We start from the raw sequence: 24,616 nt of genomic DNA on the forward strand, positions 1-24,616 counted from the left end.
CTATTTGTGTTTTGTTCTTCTATGTCCAATAGTGGTGCATAATTTAACTGCATGCTTTAATGATTTGCCAAAGTTCAAAAGTGCAAAATTTTATGTATGAATATTTACTGACACAGGGAAGCAGTCGTTATTTCAGAATAAACAGCCAGGAACTAATTGTGCTTCCAATTACTTAATTGAAAGTGTAGCAAATTCTGAATTTGTTTTATATTCAAAACAGATTTCATCCTTTTAAATTAAAAAATAATTTGAAATTTAAAAAAGTAAATGTAAGATTTTATAAGCCATGGGGAATAATACCTAATTAGAATGTCAGTGAACCATTTGGAGCAGATGAGATGGAGCATTGGATTTTTGTTACAGCTGACAGATTGTATAAGATTGAAAAAAACAGTGAAAGAAGACATGGGAATTTTTTTATTGTGTTTCCAGAAAACACTTCAAGGCCAACTTTGAGTTTCTCCTTTCTCATATCAAATCTTCTATTACTTCCATGTAAGAAGGCTGTATAAATACAGATGCCTACTTCTGATATAATGGATCTGAGTACTTCACACAGAAATATTGTGAAGATACTATTAAATAATGACACCACATTTCTAGATAATGTCACCTGTAAGATGGCAGTTCTATTTGTAAAAACATGCGGGAAAATGGAGGGTTTTAAATTTTTCTTCAATGCATGTTACAGCTAAAAAGCCAGTCAGGTATCTGTATTTTAGGGTAAAAATAAGTAGCCATAAGTCATAGAATTATATATTAGGTAAAGAGGAAAGGAGAGAGAGACAGAGAGAGACAGAGAGAGAGACAGAGACAGACAGAGAGAGAGTGAGACAGTGAGTGAGACAGAGAGAGAGACAGAGATAGAGAGAGAAAGAGACAGAGAGATCACCTATGGTATAAAGAATTTAGATAAAACTAAGTTCCAAGAACTAATCCATTTAATATAGAGAGGAATAGTCAGCAAGCAAGAGTAACAAGGAGAAGGTCCTTAGCCAGAGGAGGCAAAAGGGAAGTGGTTAGCAAATGAAACAACATTGCCATGAGCCAAAGAACATGGGAGTAAATGGGGGATTTGACAACATGCTGATTTTTATTTTCTTTGGTAAGAGCTGGTTCCATAAAGTGGTAGGCACGGAGGCTGCAGATGTGTGTGATAAAGATTATTGTGAGCAGGGAGAGAGAGAGAAATGAATGATGACAAGGGCTCATAAATTGAGTAGAGAACTGTCTTGCTAGACGAGAACACATGGATATCATCCAATATTGGATACTTGTCCCTCAACTGGAGCACAGGCAAGGAGGGCAAAAGACTGACTGTGGTAAGAGAACATAATGTCTGAAAAGGCTGAGAACAGAACACATGGGAAATATTAACTTGAAAGATCACAAGAAAGGCCACAATTCCTATGCTGTACACGCAGGGGCAAAAGATGACCAGAAATGAGTCTGACCACTTCCTATCTTGCTTGGGACTCTTGTGTCCAGAGTATCTTTGGCTCTACTGTCCCCTCTAAACACATCTTGAACTTCATGGTGCCTGGAGATACTTACTAAGCTGGAACCATTGCTCATACCCATCCAATGGCTGATATGTGGTGTGGTGTGGTGTGGTGTGGTGTGGTGTGGTGTGGTGTGGTGTGGTGTGGTGTGGTGTGGTGTGGTATGGTGTGGAATGGTGTTCTGTACTGTGCTGTGCTATGATGTGCTGTGCAGTGGTATGCTGTGGTAGCCTGTGTTGGTGTGGTAGTATGATGGTATGGTGTGGTAGGCAAAAACAGAAGAATCTGTGAGCATCAAGAAACAATGGGAACCTTCTTTATCTGTGCTTGTCTTGAGTTCCTGGTCCATGTGTAGGGCTTTGACAAGACGCCACCTTTAAAATAAGCACAGAAAGCACACACTGTGTGTTCTTGGACACCCGAAGCTATGGGAAGTTGATGTGAAGATGAATCTTAATTTATATTCTGGTCTTAAAAGGCCATTATACCTTTGGCTTGAGCCTGAGACCATACTATGTAGTATCACAGGCTGAACCTAAACCACAGCAATCCTGGAACCCAATGTGCAGAGCCTTTCCAATGGGTTCTTGCTGATGAAGGGAGCCACTAGCTAGTAAATCTTCCCTAATGTCTTGTTGTCAGGCCTAAGATGAACATGGGCTAATGAAGCAATATCAAATCTACTCATTTTTGCCTTTATCTCTCATTCATTTACTCTTTATTTTTTCCTTCTGCATGACAGGAGAAGAGACAAACAGGCATGTCCTAGGTCAGTGATTCTCAACCTTCTTAATATTGTAGTGACCCGCAACCATAAAATTATTTGTGTAGTTTTGCTAATGTCTCAGTATTTACCCAACAACCTAACAATGTGAGGGCAACTGTGCTCATATGTCCCAGGGCTTCTTGAGGAGGTTATCACCAAAAACAGCCACACTCTAAACAGTGAAGTAACCCAGTTCTCTCCACAGGTGGCCTCTAATCTCCTGGGATTCCCATGTCTCTCCCTGAGACTTGCTCTCTCTGATTGCTGCATTCTGCAGTCCTGTGTTTGGGAGTAAAGTGTTCTGTTCTCCCATGTCCTATTCTGCAACAGAAGACCAAAGTACTAAAGTCCCTTTCAAAATCCAGAGCTATACCTGTGATTGTAAGAACTATAAGTGATATGTAGGAAGACAAAGGCAACTCCAAAGTCACTCTGCTACCAGGATGGTTGAGGAGCTATCATAAGCCACTTCCATACTCCTATCCTCAAAACCATAATCACCTCTCCAAGTCCTCATCTCCAAATCCATCACACTGGAGATTAATGATCCCAGTGAATTTAGGGAGCACAGAAACTTTCCTTTTCTAACCCTCGAGCATAAACCGTGAGCCTAGAGGCATGCCAGATTATTCTTGGTTTTATTTCATTGGTTTGTTTACTTTAAAAGTAAAGCTGAGACAACACACATAAAGACAAACCAAAAAGAAAGGCTGCACTCAGGAGGACAGTGTCTATACTCGTAGCCACATGCAAGAGTAGCAGCCAGTGACATTTGTAAGTGTGGCAAAAAAATGCTAATACACTAGGAAAAGGTATTGCATGAGATGTTTAGCTCTAAATGTGGGCTCTTCATCAGGACATAAGCACAGTCTTCCAAGTCAGTAATATTCCTAGGATATCACAGTCAACAACACAGACATAAGACTTGTAGTCGAGCATAGCGTTTATTAAGTAAATATGTATACTATTTTGAACAGATATTACTTGCTCACAATTGGGTAACCATTTAACATAGGATATCAAATAGCACCGGGCTACAGAAAAGAGATAGAAATAAAAAAAAAAATAAACAAGGCCTCAGAATTTGGGAAAACTACATGATAGAACAGGTTTCCCCCCTGTCTTGCAATTCTATGGTATTTTAAATTTCATCAAGAAAAATATGTAGGACCCTGACACACTGCTCATGCCACAACAAAAGCACATCTGGATATAAATATACACAAAGTGGTGTTAAAAAAGCAGGGGCCAGGGATCACCTATTATCACCCACCAAGTAGGATCTAACAGTCAACTTCTGCAGCAATATTTACAATAAACTGACTATGCTTAAGAATAACTACAAACTTAATTTGCAAGTAAAGCAGTATGACCCACCCACCCTCTCCCATCAAGGGACTCTCCCATTTTGTATGGCCCTTTGCCATGCAGACAGTGGAGGTCTGTCTTCAGCCTCATCTTCCGCTCATGGGTGAGGATTAGTGTCCTATTCAGCCTGAATGGAACCAGAGTGATCTTGTCCAGGGGGCAGAAAGCGTGGAATTTTCTCTTTTCGGTGGTCAAAAGAAACATGCTGAGAAAATAAAGGGGGGGTGAGAGTGGTAAAATTAAATGCTTGTCTAGAGCTCTTTCATTACATAATCTGTGCTGAGGAAGACAGAAAGTAGGATTGTACCTGAGAAACATCAATCTAACTCAGTAATATACAGATCCTAGTAGACACTGGTTTTACAAACCAATGAGTTCTACATGTGTAACTTCCTCAACTTGATAATACTTCAAGTCGGCATTTCAAGTAGAGACTATATTTCTAGTGTGTTTCCCTCATGAAGAAGAGGCCCAGAATCCTTTGAAATGCAAAATAATAAAAGCTATAGAATATATCAACTTTTAATACTGATTCTCTCTTTGCCTGTAAACCCAAGAGTGGATCTTTACTAAATGATAATGTTCTGTAATGGGACCCATGATATTATTCTAAAGCTCCATAAAATTTTCTGAGGATTCCAGGCCATGTATTTTTAAATCAAGGTTTCCAGATGATTGAGAATCACCTACAGGTGACATTGCTGATTGGTGATATGATTCTGCCAATACTTGTTGTGACACCACTGATGCTTGACGTGATGGTGCAGATGCTTGATGTGACACTGCCAATGATTGACATCGAGGTGCAGATACTTGATGTGTCACTACAGATGTTTGACATAACAGTCCAGATGCCTGACGTGAAGCTGCCAATGCTTGACATAACTGTGCAGATGGTTGACGTGTTGATGCATACACTTGGATTAATGGTGCATATGCTACACTTATTGGTGCAGAAACTTGACATATTGGTACAGATTCTTTATGTATCGGTACAGGTACTATACATGATGGTGCAGATGCTGAACATGATGGTAAAGATGCTGGACATGACACTAATGATGCTTGACATGACAGTAATGATGCTTGAAATGAGGCTGCCAATGTTTGATGTGATCCAGTCATTTCTTGGAATGATCTTGATGAATGATGCAGAGGTGGAGGGGCACAATCAATAGGATCCTCCCAATGTCTGTAAGAGAAGAAGTTTGGAGCAGTGACATAAGTCAAAGAATGATGGCTCATGAGAAATTCTCCATGCTACATATAACCTGACCCACATTTATATATTATTAGCTCTTCACAGCATGTAACAGAAATCTTACATCTACATCCCTGGTTTTCATAGCCAGTGCCTTCATTCCAAAATGTTAAAGAACAGACATGAAACTGGGGAATTACTCAGCTATGGTCAATAAAGTCTCTCTACAAACACCCTATGCAGAGACTCTGAACTTGAGCAATGAAGCCAACTAATTTCAAGGCTTAGATTTGAAGTCTCTCACTTTGAGGCTGTCTTATCTAGGCTTTCTGTGTGAAAGATCCTCCATTCTATTAATAGGTACTCAGATAGGCACTACTAGGCAGGAAAAAGGGAAAAGGTGATGGCCTCCACCCTTCTTCCCAATCTATCTCTCACCTATGTGTCTCATTTCGTGAATGCTGAGAATTGTCATTTCCAAAAAATTCCATGGTGGGTGACCCCATGTCATCTATAACAGTCACCACCTGTAGAAACCAACAGGCTTATTGTAAAAAAATTACAGGTATACCATACAACCCCGTCTTACATTTCAGGCTCAGACTATCCCTGTACCTGTTCTCCTGGATGATATACACGAGGTCCTTGTCCTTGCCCAGTATGTTGCTGCCCAGGCCGTTCATATTTTAAGTTTCGAAGCATTCCAGTACACTGGGAGAATTCATATTCACATTGTTCTTGTTCCCTATGCTACAGGTTTTGATGCATAAAAAAATAAACATAAAAGTAATTCAATGTCGGAAAAAGACACCGCCTCCCAAGAAATGAACTTAACATTCAAATGAATTCAAAAACAATAAAAGTCTGGTCTCTGTACATATGAGGCTATAGGAACTACTGACTGCTTTGCTAGCACAGTATTCAGGGACATGCCCCTGGGTTACAGACTTCTAAAAATCCAGAACACCCACACAAACATGTGTATATCATCTAGCCTATATTCAGGTCTACCTTGCACAGATACTTTTCACTTTCTGGGACCACTGAATTGCAACGTATGGAGTAGGCTAAGCCAAGTAAAGGAAGCAACCCAACATTTTTTTGAAAATGAAATGTTGTTTCAGTTATAAAAGTAAACTAAATTTCTATACCTCCTCTTCAATATCTGGGTAAGAAGGTTGTTCACCATAGAAGGATCTACTTATATTCAAATCATAGACCTCTGTCATCTTCACTCGTGGGCCACAGAGTTGGGCAAACTTTTCCCCAAAAAGTGGATGATGGTATTGATATGTTCTCTTTGGCTGCATTTGTAAGTACACAAAGTAACAAAGATCTGTTGTTAGTCTATGCTTTTCTTTAATGTACGAAACACAGTGGACATGGGGAGGGATTGCTTACCCAAGCCCTTAAGAAACCCCAGACATATAGATGTTACACTGGGCCCTGCTAAGACCTGCCTGGGCCATCACCTCCTGTACATAACCAGATTGCAGACCCATTACTCATTATTATAAGAATTAAAAATTATATCTACACTGAGAATTTAATTGTGTACTAATTCAAAAAGAAAAAAACCCAAAACATTTTAGTTTAAAAAACTTTTTTAAAAAGGATAAATGTATTCACATGCTTTTTCTTCTAAATAGTTCAATGAAATTTCCTGGTACTCCAAAAAAAAAAAAAAAAAAATCCCTGCAAGGCAAAAAGGCCTTTTCAAAAACAAAGATGCCAAGACTCAGGAATTTGCCATTGTCACATTGCTGGGGCTAAACTGAAACAACCATCTTTTAGGTTTTAGTCTATGAAGATTGCCTGGGGAATTGGCGGTGGAGTATCTGCCTTTTGGATCTGTAAGAGATGCAAACAATTCTGCATAACTGATAAAAACTCACTTCCTTGCTTGATCATCCTGCATATTTAAGAATCCTGCCTTTTAGAAAATCATTATTTAAATACATGGTTATATCCACAATCACAGATAGAAGAAATGAAGGCAAGCAGAAGAAAAGAAACTAGCTTATGCTGCTGTTTGCTGAGGAGAAGGTTGGGATAAGTCTTCAAAAGAGCTGCCCTCTCTTGAGATTTGCCCACACATGAGGAAAATCTGGACCAGTAGAAATCCAGTATTTTCATAGCAGCTCAACTTACTTCAACTATTCTCTGAAGCACAAAACATTCTTGTATATTTGAAAAGCTAGTAGATTAGAAACTATAAAGTTAACCTGGGCAAAGTGAATTTAAGCTAGCTTCTGGGTGCACAGCTTGTAATGGTGTGGTTGGACAAGATGGGGCAGCCTCAGATACCTTCTGATGTCCTTGTTCTTGACCCACAACGACTTCTTGAAACTTAGGGTCTTTCTTGTGTTCAGTATCTTCTGTTATTATACAGAAATCATCATCTGAAGAAGCATCATGACATGCAGAATATTCATCAATTACATGTTCCTTAGGATTGGATAGCTTTGCCTCTACCAAGGGTTTCTTCACATCCTCTTCAGTGCATTCTCCTTGTTCTGGAGTGGCCTCTGTGTCTTGGCTGTCATTTAGGAGGAACTCTGGACCTACTTCAAATTCTCTGTCTTGGGGCTCTAGCATATATTTTGGATCTATCTCATACCCCTGTCTAGATGTAGAGGCTAAGGAAGAAAGCACAGAGAAGATTGTGACAAAACAGTAAAATGTGCCAAAAAAGGAAAAAGCAAGTGAATAATAAGAATTCTATTGAATTCTTCCTATTGGAAGAGGGAGAATCTGCACATTTCTAATTGGGATTTCTAGAAGGTACAAGACTAGGGATTGATTGAATCTGTGAAGAGATATTTACCTTTATTGCTCTGAAATCATCATCTCCAAAATTTTACAGAAAACAGGCAAAGTTAGACTTGACATTTGTGATTTCACACCATTATAAACTGAGCACGGTTTTTATTTTAAAGCTTGCTATGCCCTTGAAGGTCATCCCATTTCTTTAGACCACATCCAAATAGCTAATTGTACCTACTTGATACTGGTGTTGTTGATGAAATATCTGTAGATGAAGAACTTGTGCTTGTCCTCATGCCAGCACTTATGCTTGTGGCTGCACTTAATTCTGGGGTTATGCTTGAGTGAGAGGGTGTCAGGACCTGAATTAAGTCAAATGGCATTCGCTGAGTGGCTGCTTGAACTTCTACAATCTCAACCTGAATTTGCAACAGAAGATAACACATTTCACTTACAAGATAGAATAAGATAGGCATACTAGGAAAAACAGGCAGACCTGTCCCAAACCTTAGACATACCTCACAATATACTTCAGTAATTGAAGAAAGACCCAAAATCTTCACACACACACACACACACACACACACACACACACACACACACACACACACCTACACATCCTTAAAATTATTGTTGGGGTACTAAGCCTCAAAGAGGAAGTGGCCACTGATGGGTTTTCTCAGAGTTCCTACACATGTAAGGTAGGCTTCAAACACAATAAATGCCAAGTATGACATAATGTTTCAGGCTGATTAAATGGAAAATATCAGTACGAGTATTTTGGCTGTAAGAAAAAAATGAATTGTAGGACACTAGAATTTCTAAGGTTAAGGTTATAGAGCAAGTTAGGAGAATAAAAGAATAAAAGGAACAAAAGATGTCAGTTTTCATTAAGCATGCTTATGTTTTAGTCAAATGTTATTTTAAACCATTTGTAGATGATCAACTTAGGGTCAGGATAAGCACAAGGACTATTCTAAGCATGGCAGTTACTTACAGTAAGGAAAAAAATAACAGAAACTGTCATGCTCATAAGACATTTATTGAAATGAAAGTCTTTCTATATTGATAACACACATTAACTAAATAATGATATAACAAGAATAAAGGCCCCAATGGTTCTCTGGGTGACTGCCAATGTACATACTTCTGTGCCTGCTTCAGGACATTCCTCCACATTCACAGCTTCAGCCTGAGCATCTGTTTGCATTTTGTTCCTACGGTGGCGTTTTCGAAGCCTTAATAAAGCCATAAAGAAATCATTATTAATATGTCTTTTGTGTATTGGTCAGGAAGCTTCCTCATTGCTGGATAACTTTCATAGTACTGGAAGGGGATTGAGGAAAGAAATTCATCAACAGGCTTACTAGCTGTGAACACTGTGATCAAGGATAATGCCTAGCATGACAAGACATGCTCATGTTTACAATCATGGCATTACAATGTTATAGGTGCAACCAACCAATTTCTGACTGGATTGATGGCCACACCACAGGAGAAAATACATAGGAACTGATCTGTGAAGCGTTAGGAAGAGAAGTTGGAGATTATATGACCTAAATACATTGTGTGAAATTCTTAAAGAATGAATAAAATCATATTGAAAATAACATTGTATAATGATATGTATGCATGGAAATACCATAAGTAAACCCACTACTTAAAATTAGGGGTTTTTAAAGTTAAAGTATGTCTAACTTTAAAATGTCCTGTGTCATAGGATTAGAGGTTTGATTCTGTGGAAAAACACTTAGCCAACATAGTTTATGTTCTGGTTCTAAATCATATTCTAGTCTTGCAAAGACAAGAACACAAAAACAAGATTTATATTTGGGAGGTCAAGCAAGAAGAAATCCACCATCAGTACAAAATATGAGAAGTTGAGATATAGTAATATGTCTGACTGTAAAAAAATAAACAGCCAGGCAGTGGTGGTGCACGCCTTTAGTCCCAGCACTTGGGAGGCAGAGGCAGGCGGATTTCTGAGTTCAAGGCCAGCCTCGTCTACAGAATAAGTTTCAGGACAGCCAGGGCTATACAGAGAAACGCTGTCTCGAAAAAAAAAAAAAAAGAAAGAAAGAAAGAAAGAAAGAAAGAAAGAAAGAAAGAAAGAAAATAAACCAAACAAGATAATCTAACAGTAAATGTGCTAAGTGATATTTATGAGATTCTGATGGCATTAAGAAGAGTTAAAACAGGAAAAGCCAGTTAATGAGTTATTGCAGCCATCTGCATATGTTATCTGTGCATGAAATGTACAATTTTTACTCTTACTGGTTTGATTTTCAGTGTGAAATAATTTAAACATAAGCATATTATTTACAATAGTTAACACTTAGAGAAAATTCTAACACAACACACATACACATGTATGGGTGTACATATATACAACACACATGTTGATTTCTTCTTGAAGGTAGGATCTCACATATCCCTGGCTAGGCTTAAACTCAGTATGTTGTCAAGGAAGACATTAGACTTTTTATTTTGGGGCTGGAGGAATGACTCAGCAGTTAAGAATACTGACTTCTCTTTCAGAGGCCCTAGTTTCAATTCCCAGCTCCCTCAATGGAAGCCTACACCTCTCTGTAACTCCAGTTACAGAGTATCTCACACCCCTCTCCAACTGCTGTTTTTCACTGGAGATATGTGGCTCACAGACATACATGTAGGCAAAATACACAGATAATGATTGTCTTTAAATTGCTCTATGTGCCCCCACCTCTCAACTCAGATATCACAGGCATATGCTGCTAGGTTTATGCTAGGCAAGCCCTCTGTCAACTGAGCTACATTCCCTGCCAGTGGAGAAACCCTTTTTTTTTAAAAAAAAAAAAAAAAAAACGTGACAAAACACACATTTCAAACACTTCAATTAAAGCTTTCAATTCAAGGATTTCTGGTCGATTCAGATCATAAGATGATTACAATGATTTTAGTTCCCTTTGCATTTTTAGCCCTTTCATATTTACATATTTCTTTATATGCTGGTGACTTACTCTGGGGAAGCACTAAGATAACTCTCCAACCCCAAGACAGTTTGAGAACATTTTCATAGCTCAGAAAAGGTATTCCACTGTTCTAGCTACCATTCCTCTCTGTCCCCATCCACTCTGCACACAATACCTGGCCAGAGGCAACCTCTAATCCACCTTCTGCCTCTGTTGAGTTCTGTGTTGTGAATTTACAGATGAGCAAAATTCAGTTTGTCTAGGCAGGCTTCACAGCAGGTAGGCTTGGTGGCCAGCAGGCTTTGAACAGAGCCTTCACAGGCTTCTGATTGTAAGCCCTGGGTCTTAACAGACAACCATACAATACTCAGATTCCCCCTTGTTTTCAATTGAAACCAGTCACTGAAGTTTAAACACTTGACATCATCCTGGACTTTTTGTAAGCCCTGAGCCTTGGCTGCAAAATATTGTTACTTTTTATCCATCTGTTCCCAATCCTCATTCTTTTAAGGTAGTAAGTAACCTGGGACCCGTAGCTCTCCCATGTACTTCAGACATTAATCTATCTTTCACCTTAAATTTACTTGGCTTGGCAGAACTGTCTTAAAGCCAAGCTTGCATTTCCTTTGAAAGCATAAGGCAATTTTTTGCCTTTGAATTGTATTGCAGGCTGTGCATGGTGGCCCACTCATGAAACCCTGGAACATGGGAGGCAGAGGCATGAGGATCTCTGTGAGTTGGAGGCCAACCTGCTTTATATAGTGAGTTCCTGGAAAGCCAGAAAATCTCTCTCTCTCTCTCTTCTCTCTCTCTCTCTCACTAACTCTTTCTCTCTAACTCTCTCTCTCACTATCTCTCTCTCTCTCTCTCTTTCTCTCTCTCTCTTTCTGTATCACTCTTTCTCACTTTCTCTTGCACTCAGGCTTTCTCTCTCCTGGAGCCTCTCTCCCCATTCTCCCTCTCCCTTTCTTTTCACTTTCCTTTTTTCTCCCTCTTGTCCCTCCCCTTTCCCCTCCTCTCTCCCACAAACAAACTGACAAATAATGTGACCTGCAGTAGACATCTTTACACCTGACAGCAAGTGAATGTTTTGCTCCATTGTCCTGTGTGGATGGAGCAGGATATAAGCCACTGCTGCATCATTAGGGAACAACCTCAGATGTATATTATGTGCTCTTTTCTGTCACTTTTTTTCTAGGTCCATTATTGGATTAATCTATGAAATGATGTAACAGACAGTAGTTAAACGATTCCTTCCATACATTAAAATGTACAGATCTGGAAACTGGAAGAGGTATTGGTGGTGGGCTACTCAAATACACATACAGATGTATGTAGGTAGGTAGGTAGGTAGGTAGGTAGGTAGGTAGGTAGGTAGGCAGGAAGGTAAGTGAGAGAAAAATAGACAGAAAGGCAAGGAAAATTCTGTAGTTTTAAACATAATTTGACTATGTTAAAAATTAAAAATAAAAAACCATTTATCAATGTTCATTCTGTTGGAAGACAATAAATTATATTAAATGATATGGTAGGTTCAGAACAGCTAATTGGTCATTTTAAAACTCTTAATCTTTCTTATTTTGGCTTTATTTAGCAAAAAAAAAAAAACTTGTTTCAGCTCTGCATTATTTACAACCATGATACCTCTTACCTATGGTGTTGTAAAGTACTGTCATCATCAGAATCATCATCTACAGCATTTGTTTGAATGTTAACTGGTTGTGCCTGCAAAAAATTAGCATCATCAGTTGTCACCATTTTAGCATCTCTGAGAATCAAATCTACAGCTTTGTACAGAGAAGAGTTACACCTTCTTCTAACCCCCTAATTGGCATTAAATGTACCTATGTACTAGAAAAACTTGACATTTCTAACATGCATTATATATTCAAGTTAATCCAAGTGTCATGTCGGTGTGAAAAAATTGCTAGGTTTACAGGTACAAAAACATCTTATGCACATACAGTGGTTTAGTCCAACACTAGTAGATCAAGGAATTTCACTTTGATTCAAGTTCACTGCTTGCTATTTTACACCCTCACACTATAAAGACTCCTCTGACTGCTATCTCTGTTCTCTTTAATTTGTTTTCCAAAATATCAACTGGTATAGAAACAATATCCTTTAGGCACAGAGAGAAAAACTGGAGGAAATCACAAATAGACTTTCTGGTGCCATGATGGAGACTAGTGAAATATGGGTGGGACAAAAAAAATTTGTTTTCTCTTTCTCAGAATAGGAAACAGATCTTGGGGCTGAGTCATCCTGTATATTAGAAGTCTACATTCTTGTGGCAGAAGATGAAACTCAGATCCCAGAGGGTTGGTATGAAGGAAGAGTGAATGAGGCAATCAAATCAGACAACATCCTTCAGTCTTCTCCTCTATACAACTTTCCACACTCTCTTCAATATGGAAAAGTGGTTTGTTCTGAAATTGAATCTAGGAGTAATCTACTATGGCATCACAATAGAAACCTGGTCTACAGCCAAACAGAGCTCTTTATATAGGCTGCTAACACTACCCAGTCTTCAATGTTCTAGTTAGCCCTGTATCCATTCATTCCAAATCCTGGAGTTTCCATCCCCATGACTAAAATCAACCCAAATTCCTGCCATTCACATCTGGTTATCTCCATTCTTGTTTCTTTATACTTCATGTTCCACATTCAAAGCAGCCTAGGGATTTCAGTCTAGATCATACTCTGCTTAGCATAAATTCTGTATGTATTACTACAGTGAGCAAAGTTCTGCACAATCTATCACTTTCCTGTCTCCACCATCCCCTTCACTCTTTCCCTTATTTGAGTCACATAAGCAATTTTATTCCTTCAAACTCTCCAAATTGAGGTCAGTGCACTCTCTGTATAGACTGCCTTTGTTAGACTTGGGGGTACCCTATTCAAAACAGAAATCACCAGCTCACTTTCCCATGACACCTTTTATCAGTGCCTTGTCTGTTAGCTGCCTGTATGTGATTCCCTGGTACTTACTGCAGTATCTAGGACATGAAAAGTATTTCATGTCATTGAAAATACAAACTAAATGATTTTCAGTCTAACACATGAATTTTAATAACTAGCTTTTCCTTTGGCCTGTAAAAAGCCTTTACAATCAAGTACCTAAGGTTGTGAGGGAGGGAGGACATGAAAATTCACTTTATAAAACTAATATACAAGTTGTTCTTTCTTTGCTGAATACTAAATGTATGTACACGGATGTCCAGTAGCTGGAAGAGAAAATGCTGTGCCCATCAATAAGAGAGAGATATAGAGCATACTCACTGTCTCATCCGGCGTACGTAGAACAGAAATGTTTCCCACAACATAGTACTTTTCCTCCCATAACAGCCTTGGAGCAGAAGACCAAATCTTTCTGCTATTAGGACCGAAGTTTCCAAAAAATACAAATGACTCTAAGGGTGACAGACATAATGGCAATTAAATCAGAAGCAATCCTGGCTAAGAGAGCAGGCAGACAACATCCACATCACGATGCTGTTTGTCACCTCACTGGCAGTTTTCAAGATTCTGAGCCATGGGCTTCTCTTTACCTTCCTTCCCTTCCAGCTAAGATCCCCAGTTTCCCACATGGTCACCACTAATGTATGAGGCATGCATCCTGAAAAATCAAAGGTGTGATTTTTGTGCTGATGTCAATCTTTTTCTTTTGACCTATGGATTCTTGAGTTAGTCTCTAAAAGAAATAGTGTTTGTTTGTGTGTGTATGTGTGTGTGTGTGTGTGTGTGTGTGTATTCATGCATCTGTCCAAGTGATTTTTAATGATATTTCACCTTTAACTTTCAAGAAAGAAAGAGGAGAAATATTTTAACATGCATTTGTGTACCTGAAGCAAAACGTATTATACCTTACCTCTGATTAACTCAGATATTTTAAGGGTCAATTTTAATTTTATATCTTGATTTCTAGGCTTGTACTTCCTTAACCCTCAAAAACTAGGTTTCATACTACACCTGACATAAATGTTATCTGTTGAAAAATTTAGGTGAAATGATTTCTTTCCCCAGGTCAGTGTATAGAGATTTAGAGTTTATATTCTATATATTGGCCCTTGATATAATGTTAGAATTCTAGACTCCAGTGAATCTAATTTGTGGTATGGTTTACAAACTACAAAATCCATCTGTAACTTATTCAAGTTATTCATGGAGCTCCCTTTAAGCTATTCAGTGCATTAAACATTTTTTGGATTAGGTTTTTAAAATTATTTTGTTTTGTCAGAGGAGACATCCACATCCTCAACCTATATAATCATCCATGTTTCTTTATGACCTCACCTTATAAATTTCAGTATTTTTAAATATCTAATGTAGTCAGAAATTGTGAGTGTAGCAGTATCAGGTATTTCACAGTGACAGTAATACAAGAATTAGTATGCTAGCAATCAGGGAATACAGCACTCATGGACATCATGTAAGTATCATCATCTGGGTTGCTTACCATCATAAGAATCCTGTAGGTACAAGATGAATTTCACGTACTCATATATATATCTCCCTTGGTACATGGTCCTGTAACAATATGTGTCCTGGCCACTCTGACCTACATTTCCTTTTCTTATATAACAGCAAAATTCGATTAGGCTTCCCACTAAAGAGAGCAAGATACAAGTAAAGTTACGTAGTCTGATGGATTATTTCAGACCATAATAGTCTACCTTAGTCAAGACAATATTGTAAAGAACACAACTTTCTTTCCATAAATGCTGGTCCTCAGAAGAGATATCATTCTTATATCCATAAAATAGGCACTAGCTGGAACACAATACACTAGTATTTGTATAACACTACTAAAATTCGAGAAAGGCTGCAGTAATTATGTTTTATTGTAAAGACTAAGACAGGGTGGGATGATTTCTCAATTAATTAATTTTATTGACTCTTTTAGAATTTCATATATGCATGTGATATAATTTGATCATGTTCCCATTCCCTCCAACTTAGCTCAGATCCAGTTCCACATATCCACTCAGTCCTTCCTAACTTTGTGTCCCCCAAAATACACAATTCCACTGTGTACTACCCATATCCTTCCACTAGAGCAACAGTTCTCAGCCCTTTGGGGGTAGAACAACTCTTTCATAGGAGTCACCTAAGACCATGCACATATCAGATATTTACATTACCATTCAAAACAGTAGCCAAAGTACAGTTATGAGGTAGCAATGAAAATAAATTTATGGTGGGGGGTTACCACAGCATGAGAGACTGTATTAAAAGGTCTCAGCATTAGGAAGGTTGAGAACCACTGCTAGGGGCTACATCCTTAGAGGTACCCCACTCTTCCTCCCACAGCATCCATCAGCTCTCTTGAACTCTTCCACTGCGTGTGAGGGCTCATCATCTGAGAGTAATGTCCTATTGAGCTCCTCCATAATTCTCTAGAGGAAATAATTTTTAGTGTGAGAAATGTACTATTTGAAATTATAGGCTATTAACTTAAATAGATATATTATCAGCAACTACACTGATTTTTTTTCAAAAACTACTAAGGTGTAAGAGAGCAAGGAATTGTTCAGCTAAGTATTACTTTTCACACACAATTCAAAAATTAAATTAAAAGAGAAAACAAAACCATGTATGCATACCTATATTTGCCAATGGAAGATTTAGAATGATCTTCTCAGATATGTCATCCTTTTGTTCATCATGAACAAGATTTAATAGGCTCGTCCCAATTATATCTTCCTAGGGAGCAGGAGAAAGAACAGATTTTGCTTTCAATACTAATACCATTAGTCTGCCCTGTATCCTTGCCATAGGTGTTTAGTGCTGCCCATGCCATTTATACCTATAGGTGCAGTGCTTCAGGCAGTTTGCATTACCCTCTAGCAATTACTCCACATTACAATCCATTCTGTCCACAGTTTTAGTGTGAATTATCTCCCTCAAGTAGTTGGATTCTTCCCTACCCATTTCATAGACCTCAGATGCTGTAATCCTCACCCTGTCTTGTTTCCCTCTTTGCTATGAGCCTGGAAAAAATTCTCATCTCCTCACCCATAACTTTGTCTCCAGTCTTGAACCAAGCAAGTGAATCTGGATGGAAAACCCCACACAACTGTGCCACACAACCGTGCCACAAAACTGTGCCACACAACCATGCCACAGAACCATGCCACACAACCGTGCCACACAACCAGTGACTATACAACTCTGCCAGAAAGCCTTTCCCCTGACTCTGCACTTTCTCACTCTTCAATGTGAATCCTTTCTTGTTTGCACCTTCCTCATACTTTCAAGTCCCATGCCCTCTCTACATTTTAATTTATCCTTGTTTATTTTGATGGAAAAAGTTCAACCCTTCCCCCTGTACCATAAAGGGACACTTATCTTTTCAATAAAAATATTTTCATTGGTCCATATATAAAATGGAATGCCCTGAGTCCAAGAACAACCTGAGGCTACATAAGGAGTTTTGGGGTGGGCTGAACTATAGAATGCTACCTTATCTTGCCAAGAAAGAAAGGAAAAAAGAATGAAAAAAAGAAAGAAAGCCATAGTGAAACCCAATTATTTTGTGTGTTAATTTTTTTAAAGGAGTTTGACAAAAGTTAAAAATTAAAAATTCAACAAATTTGATGTGAAATATAAAGAACCAAGGGGTGTTACCTATTCTTCCATTGGTGGAAGAGAGGTGGCATCATTACAAATAGAATCATTGGGCTGGAGACTAGCTCAGTAGGTGTATGCTCACCTGATATCGACAAGACCTTTCTTTAAATCAGGAATGAAAGCACAAGCACTCAGTCATTACAAAAGAAGTCAGGCATTAACCCTGCTCAGTGCCATTTTCTGAGACTCTTAACAAGAAGCATGTTTTATTTTTCTGACAGACATTTCATCTTAGACACACATGAGAGGAGTGGATAGGGTGAGGGAAGAGTAAGAACTTTTGCCGGAATCCCAGCATGTTTTTATTGACTAAACACTGAAACTAGTAGAGAAGATGATGTCACAGAGTCATAGCTGAACACCAATGACTTATATATGAGCATAAAAAGAAATAACTTATGAACAACAATCCAGAATGACCAATTTCCCCAAAAACTGCAAGAACTTACTGGAAGATAGCCAAGAAGAGGTGTCACATTCTGGGATACAAAAACAACTTTTCCTTCTATGTTCAGTACAATTGAAATATTTTCAAATGACTAATAAAGACAGAATAATAACATAATTAAATAGTGGAACAATAATAAAATGATAGCTTTATTTCTGAGTGTATAAATTATTAGAATAGAACACAGAAAATGTATTGCATTTCTTACATATCTATAAAGTAGGCACATCCTTAATTAAAATTCTATTATTCTGCCTCCTACACAGAATCTACTTCACCTTAAGCATGAGATATTTATCAATGATGTGCCACTTGGACAAACATATTTCAGTGTACCCAAAATCAATAACTAAACTTTCCATCTCACACTAGAAATATTCATTTCTTAGTGTAGATGGTCACACTTTAAATATGTTTAGTATTTGAATGCTAAACGTTTTTAAAGACACATTCATTTATACTTAGCCTAGTGTTCAACTTAAAAATATAGTTAGTGCTATCAATTTTCTAATGTATAATGGTGTGAAGTCAGGTTTCCCAGAAGGTGAAATTTAGAGCATGTGAAATACCAAAATGTTGTCCAGAAAAAGGAGATGTGGATACCTGTGTGCCTGCCTCAGTATCACCTCTAAGAAGAGGACAAATAAAGCGGGGCTCTCCTAGGAATTACTGCTAATGCAATGTACTCATTCATTTAAATTTAGAGTTGTGATCCAGATACTGCTTGTGTGATCCTCAATTCCAATATTTATTTTAAAGCAGTACTTCCTTAACCTATTCTGCAATAAAATGACTATTTTAAGAAACAAGCTCATAGAATTCATACAAGTAGATAGTTGCAAGTAACAGTACCTCATTGTAAACACAAAATGGCAATAAGTCCTTAGAAAGAAGCAATACTGGTGATAAATCTCTGATAAAGTGAATTGTACAATAAAAAAGCACAAACGTTTTAAAATATTTTTATTTTGTGTGTATGAGCGGATTTCCCAGCATATGTGTCTGTGTACCATGTGTGTACCTGGTACCCATACAGGCCAGAAGAAGGCATCACATCCTCTGTAGCTGGAACTACAGACCATTGTGAGCTTCAGTGTGAGTGCAGAGAATTAAACCTACCTCCTCTGCAAGAGCAGCCAGTACTCCTATGTGATCATGAATATCTTCATACCATAATCATTAGTGAAACAAAAAATTAGTTTCAAATATTCTCTTATTACCTGTTGTGTTTTGGAACTTCTTTTGAGTTTATCCTTGCCCAAACGTTCATGCAAGAGAAGATATTTGTAGCACATAAATAGCAACTGACCACCTCCTAGAATCATTGTGTTAATCAAAAATTGTATGCTACTTTTGCTGAGTATTGAATTCAGGATTACCCACATGCTAGACAAGTGCTATTATTGAGCTAACAACCCCCAGCTCAATTGAAAAACAAAAATGTCAACTTTTTTTCATGAGTCAAAATATGAAAACAATGTGTCCCTGTTTCCACAGGCACTAAAATTATTTTTTTCCCATTTTTGTGCTTAAAAACAGCTGTGATCATACTTGCAACATATTTGTGCCATAAAAAATCTTCTCTAAGAAAAGGTTTTCCAGGGAAGTTACTAATACCAGACAGAAGCTAAAAGGTTGTAGAAGAGTGACTCTCACAGTTTCACAGCACACAGCCTGCATTTTTGCCTACAACCATCTCTGCAGTTGATAGTCAGCTTCTGGAATAGTTTAAATATGCATTTGGTTTCATAAAAGTATTGACAGATTTCAAATGAGATATTCTGAAGCCTCTTCACAACACAAATTTCAACAGATGATACCTACCTACCTACCTTGTGTTTTTAAATAAAAGTGCTTGAAAGGATAAAAGATGCCTGCACATGGTTTAGGTTTCCATCTAAGAGTGTGTATTGTTATAATATTTGCTTTGTTATTGTTTGAAAACTTGTTCTTTTCCAGCTGTGCTTTGAAATGTGATGTAGTGCATCTTGCATTCTAGGTGATCAACATGTAAATGTAAACAACAAATTAAAAGACCCTTACCTGAAGAACCGTCTTATGGTATTCTTCATAGGTATTAAAAACAGGAACTGTGTTTTGTTCATAATTTGTTTGTACATTGAGCATTCCTTTGCATAAAAGAAATGACAGGTGTTAAATTAAGATAACTAATGATATTAGAATTCTCAGCTTATAATTTAGAGAAATACTTAGTTAGTTTGGTAGGGGGTGCTTATGTGTTCCATTACTCATGTGTAGAGATTCAAAGACAACTTTGGGGGGTTGAATCTCTCCTTCCATCTTTATGTGAGCTCTGTGAAAGTGATGAGAACAAGGTGTGTGTAGAACTCGTGAAGTAGGGTGCTAGCAGCTATAGGCATTTTGAAGAGGGTTAAAGAAGAAATGCATTGTAAGGGAGTGGGCACGGCCTAGAAAATATATTTGGAAAGTTTAGCCACAAAGAGTGCATAGAATCAGGGAAATGGACCTAAGTCAAACCTCTTTGAGAAGACAGAGAGGCAATAGCAGGCTGTTCTCTGGGTCTCTTTCTAGATGATCCATATCCAAGTCTATTCATCAGTTTCTGAAGTCTCTTCAGCAAATTGCAAAGATCTTCATGGGTTATCCTCTGGCATGGATTAGAGGCACCACTAATTTACAGAGAAGTAAACATGAGCTTTATGTATGATAAAGCTGAGGCTAATTACTGATATAGTGCCCCAAAAGAGGACTAAGACGACAGAAAGACAGATCTTTTTCATTCATATAACATCCAAGGTCTTCATTATACACTATAACAACTGTGGCAGGATATGTCAGAAAATGGCCTTAATCCCAGTACTCCTGTGAGATGGCAGAAGGATTGTGGAATTGATGCAAGTCTTGGGCTAAGTATCATGAGCTAGTTTCCAAAATAAATGATAAATGAACAAGCAAACAAATAAGATCTATTTCTATTAAAACAATAACATGAAAGTCAATGTTCCCACCCTTTGACTGTGAGGCTGTTAAAAGTAAAAACCAATCCATTTCCATGTCTTCCCAGTACAGCCTAATACAATGTCTGGCACTGTTGTTTAGCAATCACTTAAGTTAAACCTGAATTAGCTTGAGTGAAATAGCAAGACTTAGCTTCCCTTCTGTTCTCACCTGCTTTAACAGTAATTCTTACCAGGTCTTACAATGAAACTGGGGGAATAGAAGACCCACGGAAGAGACCAAAATACCCTCAACTTCCCTGACAAAGTTTGTCTACATCTGAAATAACAACAGAGGTCAGAACACAAAGCTTTGCCAATTGTATTACAAATTCTTACCTCCTCATTTTTTGTGTATTCCTCTCCATTTTTTTCAGTCGGTTAAAGGTGGATTCTAAAACCAAATAAGACCATTATTTTACTAAGTAAACATCTTTGTACAATCTATAGCATCTCCTTGCTGTAGCCGTCTTATGTCTATCTTGCTCTATGCCTGATAATCATCTTATATCTTTGTTTGCATGTATCCTGTTGTTATCTTGATTCTATCTCCCATCAAAGGATCTCCTACACTGCAGCTATTCTGAGTCTATCTTCCATTTATGGATCATCTATACCCCAGCTATCATGTGCCCTTGTTTCATCTATGAATCATCTATGTTCTAGATAGCCTGTGTCTCTCCCTATCATATTCCCTCTACCTATCATGTGTTTAAATTTCATCTGTCAATTATCAAATAGTTCTCCTGTGTCTACATTATCTCTATTATCTTCCACCAATCAGTCATCTATCTTTCTACACACCTCTGTCTATCATCAATATGTCTATGGCCTATCCTCCGAACAATCTGCTATATGCCTTCTACCCAACTATCATCTATTCCCTAGAAATCCTAACTATGCTGTGTCTATCTTTCAAATTATCTACATTCCAGCTATCCTGTGTCTATCCACGTGGTAGATCTCCTGTCTACTATCTATCCTTTGTCTTCTCACTGTGATGCATCTACCATCTATTCTATAGCTATCTTGTCTTTATTATACTACCTATCAGCTATCATGTAGCTATTCTGAGTCTCTAGGCTATACCTAGATACCTTTGACTAACAGAAATATCTGTTTATCTATCTATCTATCTATCTATCTATCTATCTATCTATCTATCTATCATCTATCTATCAATCATCAATCATCTAGATTTCCTGTGCATGTCTTCTATCGACTACTCTCTGGATATATTTTGCCTATCTTCCATCTATCTATATTCTATCCTCTAGCTATCCGATATCTCTATTCCATCAATGCACCACTTATCATCTAGTTACCCTGAATCTCTGATCTCTCTATTCTTTATCTTCTAGCTATCTTGTATCCATAGATCTACCAACTATCCTCTAGCAACCTTAGGTCTATATTTTACCCATGTGCCATCTATCTTCTAGCTGCCCTGCTTATCTCCTATCTATCATCAATCTTCCAAATTTTCTGTGTGTATGTTTCAGCTATGTATCATCTATCATCTATCATTTACCTATCCTATGCCTGTATTCCATCACCTATACGTCATCTATCCTCTCCCTATCCTGTATGTCTATAACATTAATATATTACCTATCCTCTAGTTACCCTGACTCTGTAAACCATCAACTCTACTCTGGCTATTCTGTGCCTGGATTCCATCCTTATATCCAATATCTTTCTTCCAACTATAGTGTGACACTATGCCATCCATAGTTCATGTATCTGCTAGCTAGCCTGCATATCTATCTATCTATCTATCTATCTATCTATCTATCTATCTATCTATCTACAATTCAATAGTCTCCTGTATATGAATTCCACCTATCATCAATCCTCTAGCTATCCCGTGCCTTTCTTCCATCTATGGTTCATTTATCCTCTAGCTACCCTGTGTCTGTGTTCTATCTATCATCTATCCTCTAGCTATCCTGTGTCTGTCTTTCATGTATCATCTGTCTCCTAAAAACCTTGTGTCTGTTTGCCGTGTATCTACCATCTATCCTCTAGCTGTCCTGTGTCTGTTTACAATCCATGTATCATTTATCCTCTGGCCACCTTTTTCACTCTTTCATCTATCCTTAACATCTAGTTCCTCTGTGTCTCTGTTTCGTATAATTATCCTCTTTCCTTTACTTATTCTTTGTTTATCTCCTATTTATCTATCATGTATCCTCTAGAAGCTAGAGTGTAGCTATTTTGTCTGTCTTCTATCTATCTATTATCTATCTTCTTGTTATCCTATGTCTATCTTCTATCTGTCTATTCTCTATCTTTAACCTGTGTCTATGCCCCATCTCTATGTTGCCTACAGTGTCTCTATCTCCATCTATTTATCATCTATCCTCTAGATCTTCTACATACATCATCCTTTTCTCTCTCTTCTACACTTTATACATTCTGTGTCTATAATCAGATCTCTTTTCCTTTATCCCATATCTCTCCTCTATCATATATTAGCTAATGTTCATCTTTCTTCTTGGATACTCTTCAATTCTTCAATTTATTATCTACTATCTAATCCTTTATATTCTATATTCTATAATTTATTATCTGTTGTTTATAATCTATCATCATTTTAAATTAATGATCTATAACTTATCACTTATTATTAACCATCTTTTATGTAGTTGTTGTACTGTATGACCCTCATGATAAAACTGGTCAGTATTTAAAAATACAGCCAGTCTGTTTTGTTTTGTTTTGTTTTTCAATCGAAGGTACCAGAAATTGTGAACTGTGCTATAAATAGTATTCCTCAAGAAAAGAAAAGCTATTTCCTAAAGACCAAGTTAGACAATTAAGCCTGGATAACTCAGAGAGTTAACTATACAGCTTTATATTAACTATTAACTGATACAACTGAAATATGAAATTATCACATTCACAGTTTACTGTTGGTGAGTTCACCATCCCTATTTCAATGATTGGGACAAGATTAAACAAGAAATATCTAAGGATTTTGCCCTTAAAACACAGCTCCATCTTAGTCAACCTTACCTCTCCACTCACTTGAAGTCAAGTAGTCTCATGTTTACTGTATCCTGGCAACTATAGAACATACACTGCTTATGAGATTGGTTGAGAATATAAGACTCACTGATTATGATTGGTCCTAAAAGGCAAGGCTGTGATTGGTCAGAAAAAAATTTAAATGGCTGTAGTGGCTGTTAAGAGCCAGGCTGTGATTGACCTAAATTACAAAGTTAATGTTACTATGATTGGTCTTAAGACTCACCATTGTGATTAGTCTAAACATAATCCTTAGTGAATGTGATTGGTGGTTAGTGGCATGGTTGTGATTGGCCTAAAATATAAGCCTCGATGACTGTGACTGGTTCTACAAGGCATAGCAGTTGGGCTCAAGGTGTCTGTAGGAAGACATTCACCAGTTGCTGCCTTTTGTTTCCTGGTATGTATCACCAGTCCCAATAAAAGATTTCTCTTAAGAATGCTTGTAAATATATCTATATCTTTATATATTTTTACTTCTATTTTATGTAAATGTTTGGCCCAAATATATATATATGTATATATATATATATGTGTGTGTGTGTGTGTGTGTGTGTGTGTGTGTGTGTGTGTGTGTGTATACCATGTGCATGTATGAAACCTACAGAGGTCAGAAAACTATGTTGGATTTTCTGCAATTTGAATTACAAATAGTTGTAAGCCATGAAATAAGTTCTGGGAACCAAACCTAGGTCATATACTGCAGCAAGACGTATTCCTAACAAGAGATCCATTTCTTCATCCCCCTCAAGGGAAATTTTCTTGCCTTCTATTTATAATCTAATCTATGATGGTAACTCAGGAATAAACAATCACATGAAGGAGAGATACAGAACAGGCAGCAAAGCAGCAATGGCAGCTTAGGTGTCAGCAGACTGAACTATGAAAGCAGCAAGGTAGCTGTTCACACAGCTACAGCTACAGAAACAATAGCTGAACAGTTTAAGAATGCCTATGGGAGAAAGAAAGGCAG

General features: G+C 37.6%; 1 protein-coding gene across 3 annotated transcripts; it reads right to left on the minus strand.

The window, feature by feature from the left end:
• Positions 1 to 3,188: 3,188 nt before the first annotated feature.
• LOC117695964 (uncharacterized) lies at positions 3,189 to 23,680 on the minus strand. 3 transcript variants are annotated; one of them, XM_034486607.1, is made up of 17 exons: positions 23,632 to 23,680; positions 20,953 to 21,007; positions 20,135 to 20,286; positions 19,679 to 19,764; positions 17,637 to 17,726; positions 16,161 to 16,260; positions 15,014 to 15,163; positions 13,837 to 13,967; positions 12,206 to 12,279; positions 8,751 to 8,841; positions 7,842 to 8,022; positions 7,145 to 7,476; positions 5,989 to 6,141; positions 5,453 to 5,587; positions 5,276 to 5,364; positions 4,327 to 4,828; positions 3,189 to 3,841 (listed from the first exon to the last, which is right to left on the minus strand). In XM_034486607.1, the coding sequence occupies exons 2-17, from the start codon at positions 20,979 to 20,981 to the stop codon at positions 3,755 to 3,757; spliced, it is 2,382 nt and encodes a 793-aa protein (XP_034342498.1). In that variant the 5' UTR covers positions 20,982 to 21,007; positions 23,632 to 23,680; the 3' UTR covers positions 3,189 to 3,754. The 3 variants fall into 3 exon arrangements, with proteins under 3 accessions (XP_034342498.1, XP_076562262.1, XP_076784250.1); XM_076706147.1 differs by lacking the exon at positions 17,637 to 17,726 and having other exon boundaries at positions 3,196 to 3,841; positions 23,632 to 23,649; XM_076928135.1 differs by having other exon boundaries at positions 3,196 to 3,841; positions 20,953 to 23,637.
• Positions 23,681 to 24,616: the final 936 nt, after the last annotated feature.

This window comes from Arvicanthis niloticus (assembly GCF_011762505.2).
Source record: "Arvicanthis niloticus isolate mArvNil1 chromosome Y unlocalized genomic scaffold, mArvNil1.pat.X SUPER_Y_unloc_1, whole genome shotgun sequence".
NCBI classification, from domain to species: Eukaryota; Metazoa; Chordata; class Mammalia; order Rodentia; family Muridae; genus Arvicanthis; species Arvicanthis niloticus.

Excerpts from the sequence above, each read along its gene's own strand:
- LOC117695964 (XM_034486607.1), bottom strand. The coding sequence starts at position 20,981 with ATGGAGAGGAATACACAAAAAATGAGGAG. Across the intron at positions 19,765-20,134 it reads CTCTCTGTCTTCTCAAAGAG|GAATGCTCAATGTACAAACA; the intron begins GTTTGACTTAGG and ends TTTTATGCAAAG. Across the intron at positions 3,842-4,326 it reads ACCAATCAGCAATGTCACCT|CATGTTTCTTTTGACCACCG; the intron begins GTAGGTGATTCT and ends TTATTTTCTCAG.